Here is a 19279-nt window from a genome sequence, read left to right as displayed (position 1 = left end):
CAGATGTGGTAGTTTAGACTTATCTATGTCATTATGCAAGGCAAAAATGAAACAAACATGAAATTACCAAAATGCAGACATGTAGATGATTCTCAAAATTCAGTAGGTTCTTGACTGGAAAGAAAAGAAAAAACAATCAGATCTTTATCAATTAATTAATTTCAGAGTTTATATTTTGGTGATTCAAGATAATTAGCAATCACAGTTTTCCAGCACAAAATTCTGAAATTGCATTATGCACTATTCTCATGATTTAGTTCAACCACAAGCTTTTGGCAAACAAACTTCCTGGGTAACCTTCTAAAAATTTTGACAATTGTTTATACTTGCTCTTTGGCACCACCAAATATAGATTATCAAAGCATCAAGTATGTTAAGTAAAGAATTTAATTAAAGATTAAACTCTTTAGGTAATTGAACCAAATAAGGTGCAAAAAACAGAGAACCAAATAAAGACTATAAGGTACCTAAAGTAAATTAAAGAATTAAACCCTTCAGGTAACTAAACCTAATACGGTGAAAGACAGAGAACCCTATAAAATGTCTTTACTAATTTATTATATAGTTTTGGATGGTAAATGACATGAAAATCATATGATTTAAAGTTCAATGTGCTTGTCTTATATTTCCACCAAGAAAACATATGAAGATAATAAGTACTTTGCTTTCAGATAGAATTACTAAAGAAAAGAAATTAAAGCTTACCGCCTGCGTGGTGATCCTGTCAAAGGTTTTCCACCACCTTCCTTGACATAGTTGACCAAATCGAGAGAAAATTTCTGACCAGAGAAATTGCATTCTGAAGGGAATGCAAACAAATTGTATGTGTTTCCTAAGCCAAAAAAATTTTAAGAAATGAAAACAGATGAGTGAGGTCTCAATTCAGCTCAAATTAGCTGTGGAGAATAACCTAAAGATATCTGAAGGGTTTTTTCCCCAAGTAAAAGTAAATCTTTTAGATACAAGAGAAGCATATATATATATATATATATATATATATATATATATATATATATATATATATATATATGTCATGACTGTATCTTAAAGATCAGCACCACTTCTAAACCCTGAATAGCTCGGATGTGCACAAAGTGTTCTTTCAGTAATGAGTAAGATGCATAGTAGCAGCTATGCAACAGTAAAAGCAATCATTTGCATCCTACCTGCATGTTATTATCAACAGTCTGTTACAGCATATAATTTACCCAGACAAATGCAAAAAATCTCGTTTTCAATGTCAACACAAGGTGTGAAGAACAGATAGTTCTATGGAATGGCTATATTGTTAACCAATATTTCTGAGAGTTTATGCACCCTTAGTTGCCAAAATAATCCAGAAATAAAAGTCATTACAATAAGAGACAAACTAGATCATGCACCAAAAAACGATGTGTTTGCACTTATAGTATTTATGTAGTTCAAAAAGGTACAATATCTTGTCTGTTCATCAAAATCATCAAACAACCATACTGGAGTGGTGTATTTCATTATTTTTGGAATTCTGCAATTTGCATATGAAGGTTTTTATAGGATTACCATACTTATTTCTATCCTATGCTCATGTAAATAAGACCAAGGCATTCTACCACATCTGCAAGCTCTCAGAATACTTCCTTTGATAAATGTTTAAACTTTAAACTTTAAAGTATGTTTATTCAATATTCCCTTTGATCTAATCAAAACTAAACTTGTTAACATAACTGGATATGCCCTTTTTTTCATTTACTCCCATAGATAAAAGCTAAGATCCACACGATCAGTATCAAAATCAAGAACAGCCTAACTAAACTTGTTAACATAGCTGGATGACCTTAATTTTTTTTCAGTTATTCCCATAGATAAAAGCCAAGATTCACACGATCAGTATCAAAATCGAGAACAGCCTTGGATCTAAGATCAGAATCGATTAGATTGGATCAATGCATAAGGAATGGTACAAAAAGCATTACCGTATATCATAACATTATACTTGTATTATTTTCTCAACAAAAGATATTATGATCATTTTATTCCTCACTTGGCAACAAAAGATTTTGCAAGCTAAATACCTGAAGTTTTGCCATTCAGGGCATTTTGCTGGAATAAATGTGCTCTTCTCTGTACCGTGTGTTCTAAGAACTCAAAGGAAGACTCATGAGATCTATTTTGTAGGCAAGTGCCTTCTTTAACATCAACAGCAACGGCAGCTGCTCCACGATCAAAAGCATATCTCAAAACAGATAAGGATACTCAGAACAAAGATTAAGCATGAACACAAGTACGCAAATTGAAGGATACAACAAAACTAAAGGCATGTTCCACAGGCCACCAATTTACACCCTGATAGGCCTAGTAGCACAATAACTCAGCTTAAGCACTTTGGACCAGGTCTAGCAAGCCAGCCTATCAAGTCAGAATTATGATTCAACAAGACTGTATAAAGTTCATGTCATGACCAAAGTAACTTGTCATGACTAAGTTACCACCTCTTGACCCTATAACTTCAGATGAAATAGGCCTTGCCACATGGCACAAACTGATAAAACCTAGGTTATTAGCAGGTCAACCAATCAAGTCATACGCAAGTCATGATTTCCTCAATTACTGACATTGACCCATTGAGATGTTCCAAAATTCCAAATAGTATACTTTGGAAAAATATATACAAATGAATAGTATACACTATATAAATAATATGTCAAACATCTATACCTCTCTATATTTAGAAAGTTGCAGACACATCAGTCTCAAAATTGAGGTGCCTAATAATTTGTCACCCAGTTTTTTTTTATTACTCTAGAATGAAATCATAGCTATCATCCGATAGCAAGACTGTTGTAATACAAGACTCCTCAGCGAGAACATCATCTTGTAAATATCACCACCAACCTCATAAATTATCATAAAATTAAAGGAAAAATAAATGATCAAAATGAACACAATAAATGACACCAAGATACCATGAGGGCCTTGTAAGCTTTATTAACATTACAATGCCCTTAACACTTATTGGAGAAAAAACCCAGACAGTCCAGCTTTGAAACTTGCATCATAGTGTTAATCTCTTCAATAAATATTATCATTTATTTGTTCAACAAATATCATCAATATTTTTTTCAACAGTACAATGCCCTTACCACTTAATGGAGAAAAAGCCCAGACAGTCCAGCTTTGAAACTTGCATCATAGTGTTAATCTCTTCAACAAATATCATCATTTATTTCTTCAACAAATATCATCAATATTTTTCTTCAACAGATACCATTACAGAACCACACTTAACACTTAATAAGGAAATGATATCATAAGTGAGAAACTATTCAATTTTGAAAGGATACTCTCTAATTCCAAGGACGCTGTTATGATTTTCCATTGTGTACATGTAACAGCTTTCGCTAGACCAAGGAAAACATTCCCCGATCAATTTAAGAGCTGCTGTAGCCCCAGAAGTAAACATGCATCTGTAGTTCTTTGGTGATGCATTAAGATAATCAAGAACCTGATAGAACAAATATTGATCACTATCAGTACCAGCAAAAAGATAAATGAAGAGTGAACTAAAATCAATTGCTCACAATGGCACAATACATGTTATTCCAAATACAAATGCCATAACAAGGATTCAAAGGACCAACCATAAGGAAAACATACACAGAGTTCACTTGGATGGTAGGGTATGAACTATGTAAGGAAGCTTATGGATATGTAAATTCCATTTAGAATACAAACATATTCAAAGATTCATTCCCTCTAAAAGGTTAATTTATAATTGTGCCATATGGGCTACACAAAACAAGACTTAAGCAAACTCATAATTATCATCATAAAGTCATAGATATGAGACTTGCTTCAAATATTAAATTTTTAAACGACTTACTAAGACTACAACAAGAGACTGAGATTTTCTTACAAGACTATCTTTACAAAGTTTTGAAATCATAACAATGCTCTTCCTTTTGATTATTCATTTGTATAGTAATTCGCTTTTATAATTCATGACTGATGGATGGAAATACCTGCTGTCGTGCTGCAGAAATGATGTCACAAGTTGCCAAACTGGAATCGCTCTGGCTATCTAAACCACCAACTTAAAGAACACAAAACTACTAATCGTATGCACACCACTGACTTGTTGAATAATTAATAATATCACCACTAATATGTCAAAATAAACATTTCCGAGCAATTCAACTGAAACCAATCAGCTCAAGTTTTTCAATTCGTAAAAATAGAGAGAGAAAATTCGTTTCTTGAGTATATCTCCAACAAAAATCCACCGCAAAATTCAACTAAAATCGTTGGAAGCATGAGAAGTCCGACAGAAGGCTCAAAAACGACGAAGAAAACCAATCACTCCCAGAATGGAATCTCGCCAATTCCTTGGATACGAGGGTTTCCGTAGACGCTGGAGGTGAGGTCTTTGGCGACGGCTTCTATCTGTGCTTCCGAGTACAGCGTAGCCCCAGCATGATCTAAATAAACAAGCCCTGGAATCGACCAAAAAGATCAAAATCCGAATCGTTCTAGGTCTTCAAGAGATTATCCCTTTCAAGGGTTTCAAAAAAACGGTCCACGAAACCGCACAGAAGCCGAATCACTTCCGGGTTTCAGGAAAACGAACCCAAGGAGGGGGAATCGAATTGGGACCTTGCAATCGTTTGAACTCCGAAGCTCTGATCTCGTCGATATCCTTTGGCGCGTCGGGATACCCGTAGTCCTTTCCGAATTGCTTCATGAACTCATCCTTCGCTCTCGCCATCGTCTCTCCAGCATTCTCCCTCACCGACATTGTCTTGCATTAAGAGCAAAGAAAATACACCAACAGGCTTCAATCTCAGACGCGCGTTATATATATATATATATATATAAGAAAAATACAGTAATTTTTGTAATGAGTTACAGTATTTTTATTCATTGGTACTAAGAAAATATTGTAACATAATTGAAAAATACTATAACTGAGAACCGATCTAAATGGTTGGTTGTCAAATTAAGGGTATGTATAAGATTAAGAAAAGAAGTGGACGCTACTAACAAAAATCTAAAAAGGAGTATATTCCCAGAAAAGTGTTTTTTTCGATAAATCATCTTATTTTAAACCTTCAATAGTCGATAAATAAATTTGATGCATATAATATATTAAGTATATTTATTAATATTTTAAACTCTTAATTCACTACCCCAAACGCCCAATCAACCCAACATATTATTGTTATCGTCATTTAGTGCCTAATCAGTTTGATCGTTTGGTACATGTCCCATGATTAAATAATGTATTATGCATAACTATTCATAAGTTAATGCACCACTTAGCTCCCATGGAATATATTTAAGCATATTATATGTTTATGTTTTTCGAATCCTTGGAATCTATTAACTTAAAGAATCGGATGAGCGTTTAGTCGGCACATGTTTCGTTTTTGCATGGATACCCCTAACATGTTGTAATAAAGAAGATCAAGAGGATGTGACGAGCAATAAACTAAGTAGCCGTCTTAGCTCTGCCGGTAGAGCGCGTGGCTTTTAACCACGTGGTCGTGGGTTCGATTCCCACAGACGGCGAAAGTAGGTTTTTTTTTTTTTTTGATGAGTCAGAATTTTAAAAAATTATAATTTCAAATCAACAACTAATTACTACGAAAAAATAATTGTAAGTTTTAAGGTTTTGTTCCCTTAAAAATTATAATCTATTCTGGAAATATAAATTTATAAGATAGTTTAAAAAAAAATACCCTCGATGTTGAATTTTTATAGTGAGTCTGACACACACAAATGATGAAAATAAATTACAATTTTTTTTATGAGTCAAGAAATTAAAAATTATAAATTAATAAATAATTATTACTAAAAATTAATTATAATTTTTTATTTTTTATTTTTCTTAAAATTTATAATTTATTCTAAAAATATAATGTGTTTTACCTTAAAAAAAAAACTATGTTGAGCTTTTACTCAGTTTTTACTGGATATCATTTTTTCATTAATTTGATGAAAATACTCCGTCCCTCCACAAATAGTGGTATCATCGTTATTATTGTTATCGTCATTAATTTAATAATGTCATCATCGTTATCATTATTATCGTCATTAAATTAATAGTGTCATCATCGTCATTATCATTAATTGGATGAAAATACTACTTTTATCGACGTCGTTGCTCTCTACTCCAATCTTAAATAGTGTCATTCTCTCATCCTCCCTCTCATCTCTAATCACTCGCCCTTCCACATTAACTCTATACTACATAGCAAGTGACGAGAATGATAATAATATGTGACTAGGGTGTCGGTAATCATTCATCTTACATAGCCCTCTCCTCCGCCCTCATCACTCACCATTCCCAATACCCCCACACAACAAGGGTGGTGTGGTCGATTTAGTGGCTCGTTAAGGTAGACCCACCCCTTGCTCTCGATAATGTTGACACCACTGACACTCACGCGACGAGGGTAGCACAATAGACTCAACAATCAACAGTTATGCAACGTCGTCCACGATAACCCTCTCCATAAGCAAGGCCAACAATAGTGGCTACGATGATAATCGAGGGTGACGACAACAAGGGTAAATGATATTTCGTTAAATTAACAAAAAATGGTGCCACAAGTAAAAAATCAATTACGAAGGTGTTATTTGATAAAAATCAAGAGTTTTTTTAAAATATATTAAAAAGAGATTACTATTTGTAATCCTTTTTTTTTTTTTTACTTTCTGGCTACTCTTTTGTAAATGGATGGATATACCATCTTATTCTCTTCATTTCTTCTCTTATTCCTTATCTATATTTTCTTTCTTACCGCAGGATAATATTAAGGGGAGAGTGAGGTTGGATGATGTCATCATCAACAACGAATAACAAGATGTTAGTGATGATGGTATCGACAAAGAGTTCAAGTATCGATGTTAACAAAGAGTATAAAAAAAACATTGATGTTGATAAGGAGCATGGAGGGAGTGGGGAGCATCATTATCGATAGTGCGTGGGACGATGATAATAACATAAAGCATGAGATTATGAGAAAAAAAAGATAAAATTGAGATTATAAATAGTAAAATAAATATTATATTATTTTAAAGAGATTATCAATAAAAATATTTTGAATATTAGAAAGGCTACGAACAGTAACTTCTAAAAAATATATATGGTTTTGTATAAGAAAACATCCATATAATATATATATTAGAAAAAAAAACACATTAATGGATCTGACTCTAAGTCAAGTCAAATATGGGTCACGGAATACGTGGCGTTTCCGCGTAGCGTCACAACGCAAATCTACGCGAAGGCACGTATGTGCAAAGAATCCCGTACAACGTGGACGCCGCCGAACGAACCGTCGCCTGGCCAACGAACGGTGACGCGGTACGGCTGCAGTGATCGAGCGGCTGTGACCGAACACCAAACGTCTCACTTCTACCGCACACCTCCCTCTCTCTGTGGTCGCGACTCGTCTACGACCACTCCGCTCCCCTCTTTCGTGGAAAAGGCCGCAGCAGCACAACATAAACTCGCTTCGAATCCATAGACTTCGATCCCATCAAGATCGCACTAAAGATCCCCGAAGCCTGGTGTGTTTTTTCCCTGCTTATTCTTCTTTCTGGCTCCCGATCTCCGTCGGCGGATGCTCCAATAGGGTTTAAGGCTACTTGCGTTTAATGCTTTATTTTTGGTTGAATCATCCAATAGGGTTTCGTTAATAAAAGAATAGAGGGGATTTACTAGAGTAAGCATCTCGACGTATTTGATTGTTTTACTCTCTCTGCGTTGTTGTATTTTCCAATTGTGATGTAGAAGTTAACGATCAGATGCATTTTCTATTTATTTTACTGATAAGAACGAAGAGTATGCAATTATTTCTCTCTGTATGCTCTTTGCATCGTTGTCGGTGCTCTTGCTAGATCAGCTACTGTTTGGTTCTTGATGCTTTAGTTGATGCGCCTGTAAAATTGGTCTGCCGAAGGAGTAATCAGTTGTAGAATAGGGTAGCTTGTGGAAGTAAGGTTGAGTGGGAGATGGGACTAGTAGCAAATCTGATATGGAATTAAAATTGCTGATGACGTTGGACCTCTTGTGATTCACATTATTACTTCTGCCACACAGAAAGGGGTTATGGCATATAGCTGGGTAGCAAATTTTTATTTTATGTATCTTGAAATTGATAACTTATAAAACACATCTCATATTTTTGGTCTTGTACCTGTCAATTTGGTACACAATTTGTTCCAACAAAATTTGCATGAAATTTGTATCGTAGATTTCTTCATGCCTATTTTATGACGATAATACCGATTACCAAGGGAAACCAAATTGTCCACCTCATGGCATAACACTTTGCAAGGCTTTCCTCCTATTTGAAAATTTCTTATTATATATATATATTTCTTGTTCTGATTGCTGTATTGTAATTAGTTAAATTCTCAACTCTACCTTCATGCAGCAGTAGAATTGATACAATCTGGTCCCTAGGATTTAGGACAAATTGACAATCATTGCATAAGAGAGTATGTTGCTATCCATGGTCTTCCTTCCTTGTCTCTGTGTCTGGAGACACTAGTTCAGGCTTCATATTTGTCCCATTTGGTTTTGGTTTCCCTTGGTACTAGCTTACTGCATCATATGCTTCTTAAAAAGGAGAATATCAACATGGGTGCTACTACAAGGCCTCGGGAGGATCAGCTGCATGGTAACAAGGAAATTCATTTCCTCAATGTTGTGTTCTCCTAGATGCTGAATTGAAAACTAATTCAATGCTCTTTTTAAGGCTTGTGGAGAACTTGACATTGTCCAACACAACTTATATTGGGATTCAATTAGTTACTGGTATAACTATTGTTTGCTTGTTTTTGTTTTCTTTCGTCTTGTTCCCCTTTTTTTTGTAGAAGGAAATCTATTGTTAATGTTTGTGGAATCATGAGTACATATGTTAGAAATCTGTCCTTTTTATGTAGAATTCCATGCGATCATTGATTACTGACAGAGAACTGAATTTTTACAGGAGAAGTATTTTTGATGGTAAACCATGTAAATGGCGTATAATTATGAAACCTTTCTTCTTTACTCAACTAAAATAATTTGTAGCAGATGTTTTATCCATCTTGTCAGTTGGACCCTGGTTTTGTTCTTTTAACAATGTTTTGGCTATTTCTTTTCATTTCTGACTTTCTTGTTTTTCTCGAATCATCCTGTTAACTCTGGTCAGTTGTACTCAATCTTGCACTTCCATTCAAAGAATTTTTTTTTTGTAATTTTAAGCCATGATGCATAGGTCACTACGAAGCTACCTTATGATTGACCCAAGGTTTTTCCCTTCACAACACATGATTATGCTAATCTCATAAATAATTTACATTATTTTAGCAGGAATATGAAGGAGCCAAAGGTAACTGGGCAAATAAATATCATAATTTATGGTATTTCACTTGACTGATACATGACGATGTAACATTTCAGTTCTAAGATTTGGTTAAATTGACAGTTTCTATAGTTTATTGTCTGTCATTGGACAACTAGGAGTTATTTGATTGTCCCTGCCATACTGTAGCTTTTTGTTTTTTTAATCTTGAGGACTAGGTTTTTCCTGAGCATGGGATATAAGTTGACTAAATTTTTAATGGTAGTTGGTGGTGATTGTTTTAAATTTTTCACACTTGAGGTTGATTTTTGAGGTCCTTTTTGGAGTTAAAATGATGCAATTTTCTTCATTTTGCTTCTAACATATGCCAAATTTGTTTCTTTGTTCTACAGCCCAGGTCTCAGATCCAAGTAACTGAAATTTTCTTTATTACCGCGAAGTGATCTGTGGCTCTTCCAACAAATATGCTTTCACTAAGATAAGATGTCTGGACAACCTGACTATGTTCGTGAAAGCTCTAGTTCTAGCAGAAGTAGCAATATCCAGGAGACTGAAGATGACATGACCATAGGTAGCATTCTAGCTGAAGCAAATCATCATAATGGAAGGAATCTAGGAAAGCGCCTATCTCATTTAGACTCTATTCCGGTATGTTAGATTTATTACTTGTAATCAGTGTCTATATATATATATATATATATATATATATATATATATATATATATATATATATATATATATATATATATATATATATATATTTCCCAGTGGATTTGCAACTGTAAAATGCTATGCCATAATCTTCTCCTTTTCTTCATCTCTCTCCATAAACCGCTCTTGGTTTCTGCTATTCCTTTGATAATAATGTTGCTAATGGTTGAGATATTTTGCTGCTTATGTGTCGCTTATGTCAGAAAACTTATTTCATTCTGCACATTCTGTCATTAGAATTTAAGCTGGAGGGAAATTTTTTATCTGCATATCTAGTATTGTTTTATTAACTTGTATATACTATTTTGCATTTGTTTTCTGTAATGCTAACTTCTGAATGGTGATGCATAGCCTGTATGTTTTTGTTACTGGACAGCATACCCCTCGGGTGAATGGACAAATTCCTGATGTCGATAATGCAACATTGGATCATGAAAGGTTATCAGAAAGGTATTGATGCATAATACACACACACACACACACACACACACACACACACACACACATATATATTATAATGTACTGTGTGCTTAGTTTTCTTTTCTTTCACATCATTAACTACACGGTATTCACTCCTGATATTTTGTAAACTTGCTACAACAAGTCCAACTGGTTGGTTGAGTTCTTGACTGAACTTTAAGAAGATCAATAATCTACTCTTGAATATGCAGAAGCTTTCTATTATGAAATTATTATATTATGTTGTAATTAAGTGACTTGAATGGATTCCAGTCTCATCATGATTGATACCTTTCAATAGAGAAGACTCACTCCACCAATTCAATGATGAATATTCAATAACCTGCCTAACGCAAGATAATTGGCTGCAGGAGAAAGCTGATGAAAAGAAATTAGAGGGAATAAAAATTCTGTCATATAAATGAATTGAGTCGCAGGCATCGGAAAAAGAAACAAGTTGCTGATGTGTGTATGAGAAAAAAATGTTTATTTTGCATGGCAACCCTTTTTCATATTTTCCTTAGTTTATTGAGTTCAGCAGCCTATACATGGGAGCTAGAATATCTCTTTTCATCATGACTTGCACTTGTTCTTTGTGGAAAATATAGTTATTGTCTCTTTAGAATAGATCCTCAGGAGGCCTTTACCTCTCCGAAATTGGAGTAAAATCTGGTTGGAAAGGTCAATTAAAAGTTAAAACATTGTGTAATTTTCTATTTCACATATAAATTTTGATTTGTTGAACAATCCAATACATCATTGTTATTCAAAGATTTACTAGCAGTAGTTTTGGAATTATTTATCATACTGAATAGAGCATTGCACCAGTTCTGTTCAATCTAGGTTTCAGGAAAGTGCTAATTTCACTTATGTTGGATAGTCTGTTTTAGAAGTCACTCGAGACTCTTTTGTAGGTTATTGTGTGTCTAGATGATACGAGCCAAAAGGAACTTTTAAACAGAGACTAGGAGTCCTAATTTCAGTATGAAAGTGTTGATTAAGTGAAGTTTACAAACGATGGATCATGAGGTGCTGTCATGAGTATTCTGTGGTTTGTGAATGGAAGTGAGACTTTTTTGGCCACAGGCCTTTGTTACTGTTGTTATCTACTGTTCATATATTTATTTTCCTCATCTACTTTTTTCCTCTATTATTTCTTCTCTCTACTCTGTCCTTGAAGGGAATTATCAACTGCATCCAGAGAACTTCTTTCTGCTGTTTCCCTGACAAAATATGTGAACACCTGTTTATTTAAGCCTGAGATCAGATAAAAATGCTGCCTCTTCTTTCATATAAACCAGCTTCACATCTATATGCTCCTATTGTCTGGGCCTTTTTCCCTCTCCTGCTTGTTTTTTCCGAAACCACTGCTTAATTCAACTAATATCTACTTACTGAGGTACAAAACCCATTGTTTTTCGCTTTCTTTTTAGTACCTTTTGGTACTGAGCTCATGATACAGAAAAAAAAAAGATAAATTGATTATATTGTTAAAAGTTGAGACAAATATATATTGAATGATCTTTCAAATTTTATGATGCATTTCTGCATCTTTGATGGAAAGTTGTACCAGTATTCTTATGCTCAAACAAGACAATAATTGTCCTAATGTTTAACACATCATATGGTGGGAGCATCTTGTCCTACCTCCATGTGGTTCTTGCATATGGACTTATATTATTTTTTCCTTATAACATTATTGACCGAGGTTCTCTTTATCAGATTGGCCATGTATGGTTTAGCTGAATTACAAATTGAAGGAGATGGAAATTGCCAGGTCCGTAACATTGAACCATGTTAATACATGATAACTATGATGCTGTTTGATGATTGAATTCTTTGTTTGTTATTTCAATTTTTGATAAAACAGTTTCGAGCAGTAGCAGATCAGCTTTTCCACAATCCTGAGTATCATAGGCATGTGAGAAAGACAGTTGTAAAGCAGGTGTGCTTCTTGTCTTCTCTATTTGCTTTTCCTCCTCGTTTCTTTTTTAACAATTATCTGAGAATATAAAATTTCAAACAAAAGCTTTGTATTGGTTAACTTTTATCTATTCTCTACTTTCATTTTGGTGTCGGTAGGATTGCCAAGATATATGTATGGATTCGATGTGTATTCTTAGTATGAAAATCAGGGTTTTTAATTTCGTACCATACCGGGCAGTACGTACTAGTCCGTCGGCCTGTGGGCACACGGACCATCCGCTATCACTCGGTATCATATTTTTGGCCCCATATCGGGCAATACGGGGCTTTACCGAGCGGTACCGGTCGAAATTGACCATTACCGATTGATAACGGTTTTCAAACGGTCAATTTGACCGTTGTAGGCATCCTAAAGAGTTTTTAAATCCTCCCCCCTCCCCCTCTTTCAATTCATTTCACTCTCTTAAGCTCTCTTTTACTCGCAATCTCTTAAACTGTTAAACTCATTTTTACTCACACACTCTCTCTTATTCTTATATTTTCACTCTCCTAAACTCAACAAAGCAATGATTTATAGATTCACGACAATCAACCAACGACACTTGTTGGGAAACCTTAGGGGAGCATCACATGCGCAACGGAAAATAAAAACAAAACCGTTCCCAAAATAGATATTATTGGATCGTCGGGCAACAGCCGAGAGCATAAAACTCAAAGCGATAAAACCACATCAAGACGTTTTCACCTAGGGGAGATCGTATATCCCCTAAATCGCAGATCATGGTCCGTGGGATGAAAGAGCTCTTGCAAACTCCTCTCTAGTGGTAATCCACACAGCAGACGCAGCGACAACGCTCCTTCTTGCGCAGCGGGTTCTCTCCTCGTGATCGCGCACCACTACGCAGCAGCAATCAAGAGAGGGGGTCAGCCCCTCTTGCTGTCCTCTCACACCAGGGAGGCTCACATAAGGGAGAGGAGGAGATAGGAGGTCGACGACTATAAGGGTCTAGCCTATGATCCTTTGAGCCCCACTCCTATTTATAGAGAACCCCTCTTGCTAACCCTAATGGATCTTTCTTAGTGGTTATTGCATCCCTATCCAATAATCACTGGTTTAATGGATATTGAATCCCCATCCAATAACCACTCCAAGCTTTATTGGGTCTCACCTAATAGATCCATTAAAACATAAGCTTATTGGATATCTCATATCCAATTCTCTATTTGTCGCGTCATCCACCATATGTGTATGGGCCTCTAAGCCCAATACCGAGCTGGCAATGAGTTGCACCCGTCAGAACTCCTTCTGACTCAGTGAGTTATTATCCCCATAATAATTCACTCAACTTATCGATTATGGACGTACTAGACCACTACGTAGTTCCTAGACGATACAAGGGGATCTAATCCATTGGACATATATGCACTCAATGATCATGTATCTATAGTCCCTCATCCATCTAATATCCCGGAAACCGTATGCCGGACATGGTGCTGTCAGGCCTATACGAAATCCATCCGAGTCTCACTCTTATTGGATTCTCCCAGAGAACTCTTTCTCTCTCAATCCGAGTAACTCTTGTTAAGGATTTGCTTAAGTGAGAACACACAGGATATTCCTCTCATGATACCAAGAGTAGATGATCCTTTATTGACACTTAATTGCCTTCGTAAGATTGACTGTCATTCCCAATAATCGTTTGTACTAGATCTGAAACTTCCAGACATATAAGTGCGGTGTCAAAGAACGGAGTATTCGAACAAGGTATCCTTAGCGTCTGAAGTCTAAGGACCAGAAACACAATTGAGACTACGAAATCATTGTCGGGCGATAATGTATCATTAACCATCCAACATTCTGTAAGCAGATCATTCAATAAACTCATTCTCCAATGAGCACCTATACTATATCCCTAATGTCCCCACACAAGCAACTATGAGACCAGCTGCCTCCATCATATAAACGGGTATATAGTACACCGGTTTGTCCGGTTATCTCGATGTCCTTCTCGAGTAACTTATGACCAGAAATATTTAGGATCTATGTTTAAAGACGAATTAGTCTCATTATTATGATTTCATTATAATCCAATTCCCATTACACAGATTCAAGGATATCATAATATATTAATTATATAATATAAAATGAGAAAATATCATTATTAATATTAACCAAAAGAGATTGTGCAGTGTATCACACGTGTCACCACTCATGTAATTGGCTTACAGAGCACTTGTAACTAGCACGATCATCACCACATTAATACACCAATGACATACAGTGTATTAATACACTATGTCGTGTGATCAATTTCAGGATTGAGTCCGATAAACATATCATATTGATATACAGATACATAGGATTGAGGATCTTGATCCATCACCCGTGAAGGTCCATCGTTCGTTTTGGTGATAAAATTAGCTATATCTATACATATGATTACTTAATTCATTTGAATCTTAAGGTTTAACTTGTATACAAAATAATATAATAATTCAAATAATTTTTCTATAGATAATTCAATATTAACGGAGGATGATTCGGAACAGACTGAAATTGCGAATCTTACACAAGGCTACTCCTCAAAGTTCGAAAAAGATATGTGACACTATTCTTATCAAATTTACATTAGTTTTGCTAAAACTATACTAAATGTATATTAATTTCTAACGTAAAAATTCTATCCTAACTTTTTTTTTATTTTTCAGATAATTTCAAAGGGTTTTATGTCTATTTTAGGTGTACCGCTTGATACGTCGGTACTATACCATACCGGTACATTATGAGATTAAAAATCTTGCTTTGATGTTTTGACCAAAAAATTGTTATTGTTAAAGTCAAAGTTATTTTCTTCATTTTCCATTTAATACCTGGCTGCAACATTTGCAAGTGTATGGCATTACTAGCCATTTGACAATGAAAATAATAGGGGCAATTTTGTGCATATCCTTCAAAAAAATATGTGAAGTTTTTCATATATGCCCCTCGGAAGTTGCAAATATTGTGGTTGCACTTGTATTTTTAAATTATTTGAAATCTGTAAAGGTGTTCATGAAGTTTGTTCAACTTTAGAAGGGTATTTAATATTTATGATATTTACAAGCTTATTCATGAAAGTTTGTAGACTTAAAAAGGTATCTATGAGATTTGCAAATTTTTGAGGATCCAGTCAAATTAAGAGTGGGTGGGCACATATAAAATTTTAAAAATGTATATATTTTCAAGAGTATGGTGTTTACTTGTTGATATAGTCAGCTTTGTGTGAGAAACAAAAAGCAACGGCACTGATGTCGAACTGCAATATTGGAGCCAACATTATCTTCTACTGTTTCTAGTAATTTTTATGTAGTGGTCTGGCTTTTTAAGTTCCAATTTAAAGAATCCTTCTAAGAGTGCCACTTTGATTAGATGTTGGCAATTTTGAAGTTTTACTTACTGGTGATTTCTACACTGCACAAGAACTCTTTTGTGAAATTTCAAAGGAAGATGCAAATTTCTTTGGATTCAAGATAATAAAAGGCCAGATTACTTGAATCTTGTAATCTTATACTTTTTTGGACGGTAATGACCTTTTGCCTTAACATCATCTAATTCTTGATGATTTCAAGTTGATAGTAATCACCTGTTTACTGTTGTTGGTATATTTACTTAAAGTTAATGCTTCTGCATAAAACCTGAAGTTTTCTTCTTGATGAATTGCCTGTTCAACGAATAAGATGAAGTGTATAGCTTCTAAAAGTGAACATTGATGCTCAAATCATACATATATTGAATTTGCTATTTTCTTGTTTGGTTATTGGAAAGGAGACTCGAGAATTTTCTTCTTCTGGTTAAAGTTAATAGTTTTGTAGAATAGTTATGAGAAGAACCAATCTAATGATTGCAGTTGTTTCAATTTTGGGAATATGTTGATATTCAGTTTGTGCAGATGACATGGATGTCATATGATCATTCAAGCTATGATGAGTATGTTTGTTAATTGAATTCTTAAATAGCAAATTTCAAAAGTAACCTTTACTGGTGAACAATGCCAAAAAGAACACATCATGCTATTGCTAAAGATCATCATAAGGGGCCAAAATCTAGTTACAAAAGGTATCAAGGTTCTTAATGAAATGGCTACAGATCTGTTGTTTCTGAACTATCTGGTCCAGAACTTTGGGAAAATAATGACTTGATCTTTAGTTTTAAACAAGAATCCAGCTCAATTGCAGTCTAGGTATTTTGTCCATAGGGAGTAATAAAACAAGTGATTTTGTTTGACAACTGGAACAACACCAGTTTTTAGGTCAGATATCAATGTGAAAAAGGGGATCACGTCACGTATATTGTTCGTGTCGAGCATAGCCTTGGCATATCATCGTCGATGATTATATGCTGCACTAACCTACATGGGCTTCAACTGGTGACTATCGCTCTTGCTGTAGAAGAGATTCCATGTTAATATCACTAGAAGTCGTTTCCTTTAGTGGTTGTAATTGTTAAATTTACAGGATGATGAGCCCCTTTCTTTTTCCATCCTAATAAAATGGTAATATGCTTCACTAACTCTGTTTTTTACCTTCTCAGCTTAAACAATTCAAGAATTATTATGAAAGTTATGTTCCCATGGAATACAAGACATACTTAAAAAACATGAAAAGGTTTGGTTTATTAATCTTGTTTTCCTCTATGCTTCATTTGTCTATGTTTGTCACCGTTACCGACTATAACCTTTGCTTTTGCAAATTGTTATATGAGTTCAGGTCTGGAGAATGGGGAGATCACTTAACCTTGCAAGCAGCTGCAGACCGGGTAATCTTGAACTATTCCCAGTTTCCTGATTTAGAACAAGCTAATACACATATGGTTCGAACTACGTGTCATCATCTTAAAATTTACATATTTTGACGATATGAGCAGCTATAAAACATGTAGTGATAATTTTAAATAATATGAAATTCCAGAGAACTTCATGTTGCTATTTTCTGAGAGCTTGTTATTTTTGGCAGTTTGGTGCAAAAATTTGTCTGCTAACATCCTTCAGAGATACTTGCTTTATTGAAATTAATCCTAAGGATCAATCTCCAACAAGAGGTAAAGAATGTTTCATACAGATTTCCAGTATAACATTTCATATTTGTTGCAAAATCTCATGGTTCTTTAATCCTAAGGGCTGTGACTTCAAGCTGTTAAACAACTTATAAAATACTTCTGAATGAACCTTTATTTTAATTTATGTTTTTTTCAATGAAACTGGAACGTGCATGGCTTTATCTATATTTTTTAGTCCTCATCTGCACACTAAGAATATTATGCAAAATAATTAATGTGGTTTTGTAAGTAAATGATTGGAATGCAGATGTCTGTATTTTATCAATAATTTTGAAAGAGCACTGTAACCTATATATTTTTGCGTCTTCTTAATTTCCCCACATAGGTTACTTTTTAAATTTGTTATGATTAATTTTTTTGTAAATGTATGAAGTTTCTGCATCGGTTTTTAATGTCATATAAGTACAACTACAACATCATGGTATTGTGAAGTTTTCGTTCGCAATGCTGAGACAGATGATGGGTTTCTTTCACTTGGTACGCTAAGAACAGAAAGACAAAGAAGCTTCATGATTACATTGCCTTTGAATCAAGAAATTGTTTCTTTTAGTGATCGCTTGCAAAGAAATGGATTATTAGTATTATCAAGGCAATACACATCATAAGATAGTAGGGCTAGGTGGTGAATATTGATACCGTTGATGGATAAACAGAACTTAGCCCCAACTAGAAACTTAAGTTAATGCACTTCACAATGTGGTATGTGCAAGATGGAGAATATTAATGACAATGATGGATGATTACCGAGCACCTGCAATGGAAAATTCATAGGACAGGATCGCCAGGTCGGTTAGCAAGCTGTGACACCAATTATGAAGATGCTTGTACCTACTAATGATAACTACTAGCTTATTGCTACTGGATCCCTCATATGCCAGCCTCCAAATATCTACTGCACAGAAAGATGGAGGTGATGGCTTTAGCTGAGCTCTCAAGAATCTGTAGTAACAATTCAGTCAAGGCATTGACATTTCTTAGGGAAACTTTAGGAATTCTTCTTCTTCTTCTTTTGCATAAAACACATGTTAGGAATGCCTTTTGTTGTATGCACTTGTCGCTCGCCCTAATGGATCGTTGCATTCCAGAACTATGGCTGAGCTTTTGGAGTGAAGTACACTACAATTCCTTGTATGAAGCTGATGGTAAATCTCAATGTCTCGATCCTCTCTACTTTTTACTGCATGTGGATATATTACACGAATCTGAGACTAAGGTGTTTACTTGGCAGATCTTCCAACACGGGCACCAAAAAGAAAGCACTGGCTCTTTTAGAGGAGGGGTTCCAGTATTATTTAGCTGCGGAGTTTGATCTCCTCCTCCTCCCCTCCTCGGTCTCTCTGCCCTATTGACTTTTTTAGTCTCCATCCACGTTAATGTATTTAATGGTTTGTGTTACATTTTGTTGTATGATTATGATGTGTGTATGAAAAGTATATTATAAGAGAGGTGATGAGAGAGAGCACTGAGATAAATGCACGGAGGTGAAGGCACAGGGCACTTACAACAGCACCTCTATCTAACCCTTAAACCTCTTAGCTGCGCTTCAACTCAGATGTCTCCTTGAGGACCTAAATGCAATAGAAGTTAATCGGGCATTTCTTCACATGCAAGAAGCTAAAGCCTACAGGGACGATTCCTTTGTAACCTAAATATGAAAGGATTTATGGCCAGGTAAAAATAATTTAAGTCCATCGAATCTTTTGCTTCATGGCCGGTCAGGTAAGACGGTTCGATTCCCAATCACAAAAAGCAC

General features: G+C 35.0%; 2 protein-coding genes and 1 non-coding gene across 9 annotated transcripts in view; 2 read left to right on the top strand and 1 right to left on the bottom strand.

Annotated features, from left to right (window-relative positions):
* LOC103993636 (molybdenum cofactor sulfurase) overlaps positions 1-4810 on the bottom strand; it is a 28944-nt gene extending 24134 nt beyond the window's left edge. For both annotated transcript variants that reach the window (XM_009413772.3, XM_018830369.2), the window contains exons 1-6: positions 4630-4810; positions 4371-4469; positions 3999-4057; positions 3321-3481; positions 2052-2212; positions 706-832 (exon numbers count right to left, since the gene is read on the bottom strand). In XM_009413772.3, the coding sequence (XP_009412047.2) occupies positions 706-832; positions 2052-2212; positions 3321-3481; positions 3999-4057; positions 4371-4469; positions 4630-4771 (749 nt within the window). In that variant the 5' untranslated portion in view covers positions 4772-4810. The remainder of the gene's footprint in view (positions 1-705; positions 833-2051; positions 2213-3320; positions 3482-3998; positions 4058-4370; positions 4470-4629) is intronic.
* Positions 4811-5471: 661 nt separating this feature from the next.
* TRNAK-UUU (transfer RNA lysine (anticodon UUU)) lies at positions 5472-5544 on the top strand. The gene has a single exon. It is a non-coding gene; the product is annotated as a tRNA-Lys (tRNA).
* Positions 5545-7302: 1758 nt separating this feature from the next.
* Positions 7303-18969, top strand: LOC135587178 (OVARIAN TUMOR DOMAIN-containing deubiquitinating enzyme 11-like). Of its 6 annotated transcripts, none has more exons than XM_065078270.1 (12): positions 7303-7551; positions 8615-8666; positions 8745-8803; positions 9728-9983; positions 10423-10496; positions 12228-12282; positions 12376-12450; positions 17002-17075; positions 17178-17226; positions 17424-17508; positions 18612-18668; positions 18755-18969. In XM_065078270.1, exons 4-12 carry the CDS (start codon positions 9819-9821, stop codon positions 18796-18798), a joined length of 678 nt encoding a protein of 225 aa, XP_064934342.1. In that variant the 5' UTR covers positions 7303-7551; positions 8615-8666; positions 8745-8803; positions 9728-9818; the 3' UTR covers positions 18799-18969. The 6 variants fall into 6 exon arrangements, with proteins under 6 accessions (XP_064934342.1, XP_064934345.1, XP_064934340.1 ...); XM_065078271.1 differs by lacking the exon at positions 7303-7551 and adding an exon at positions 7690-7706; XM_065078269.1 differs by lacking the exon at positions 7303-7551 and having other exon boundaries at positions 7722-8666.
* The last annotated feature ends 310 nt before the right edge of the window (positions 18970-19279 follow it).

Source organism: Musa acuminata, chromosome BXJ1-8 (genome assembly GCF_036884655.1).
Source record: "Musa acuminata AAA Group cultivar baxijiao chromosome BXJ1-8, Cavendish_Baxijiao_AAA, whole genome shotgun sequence".
NCBI classification, from domain to species: Eukaryota; Viridiplantae; Streptophyta; class Magnoliopsida; order Zingiberales; family Musaceae; genus Musa; species Musa acuminata.
The sequence above is the reverse complement of the archived record's forward strand: the minus strand, read 5'-3'. Positions and strand labels throughout refer to the sequence as shown.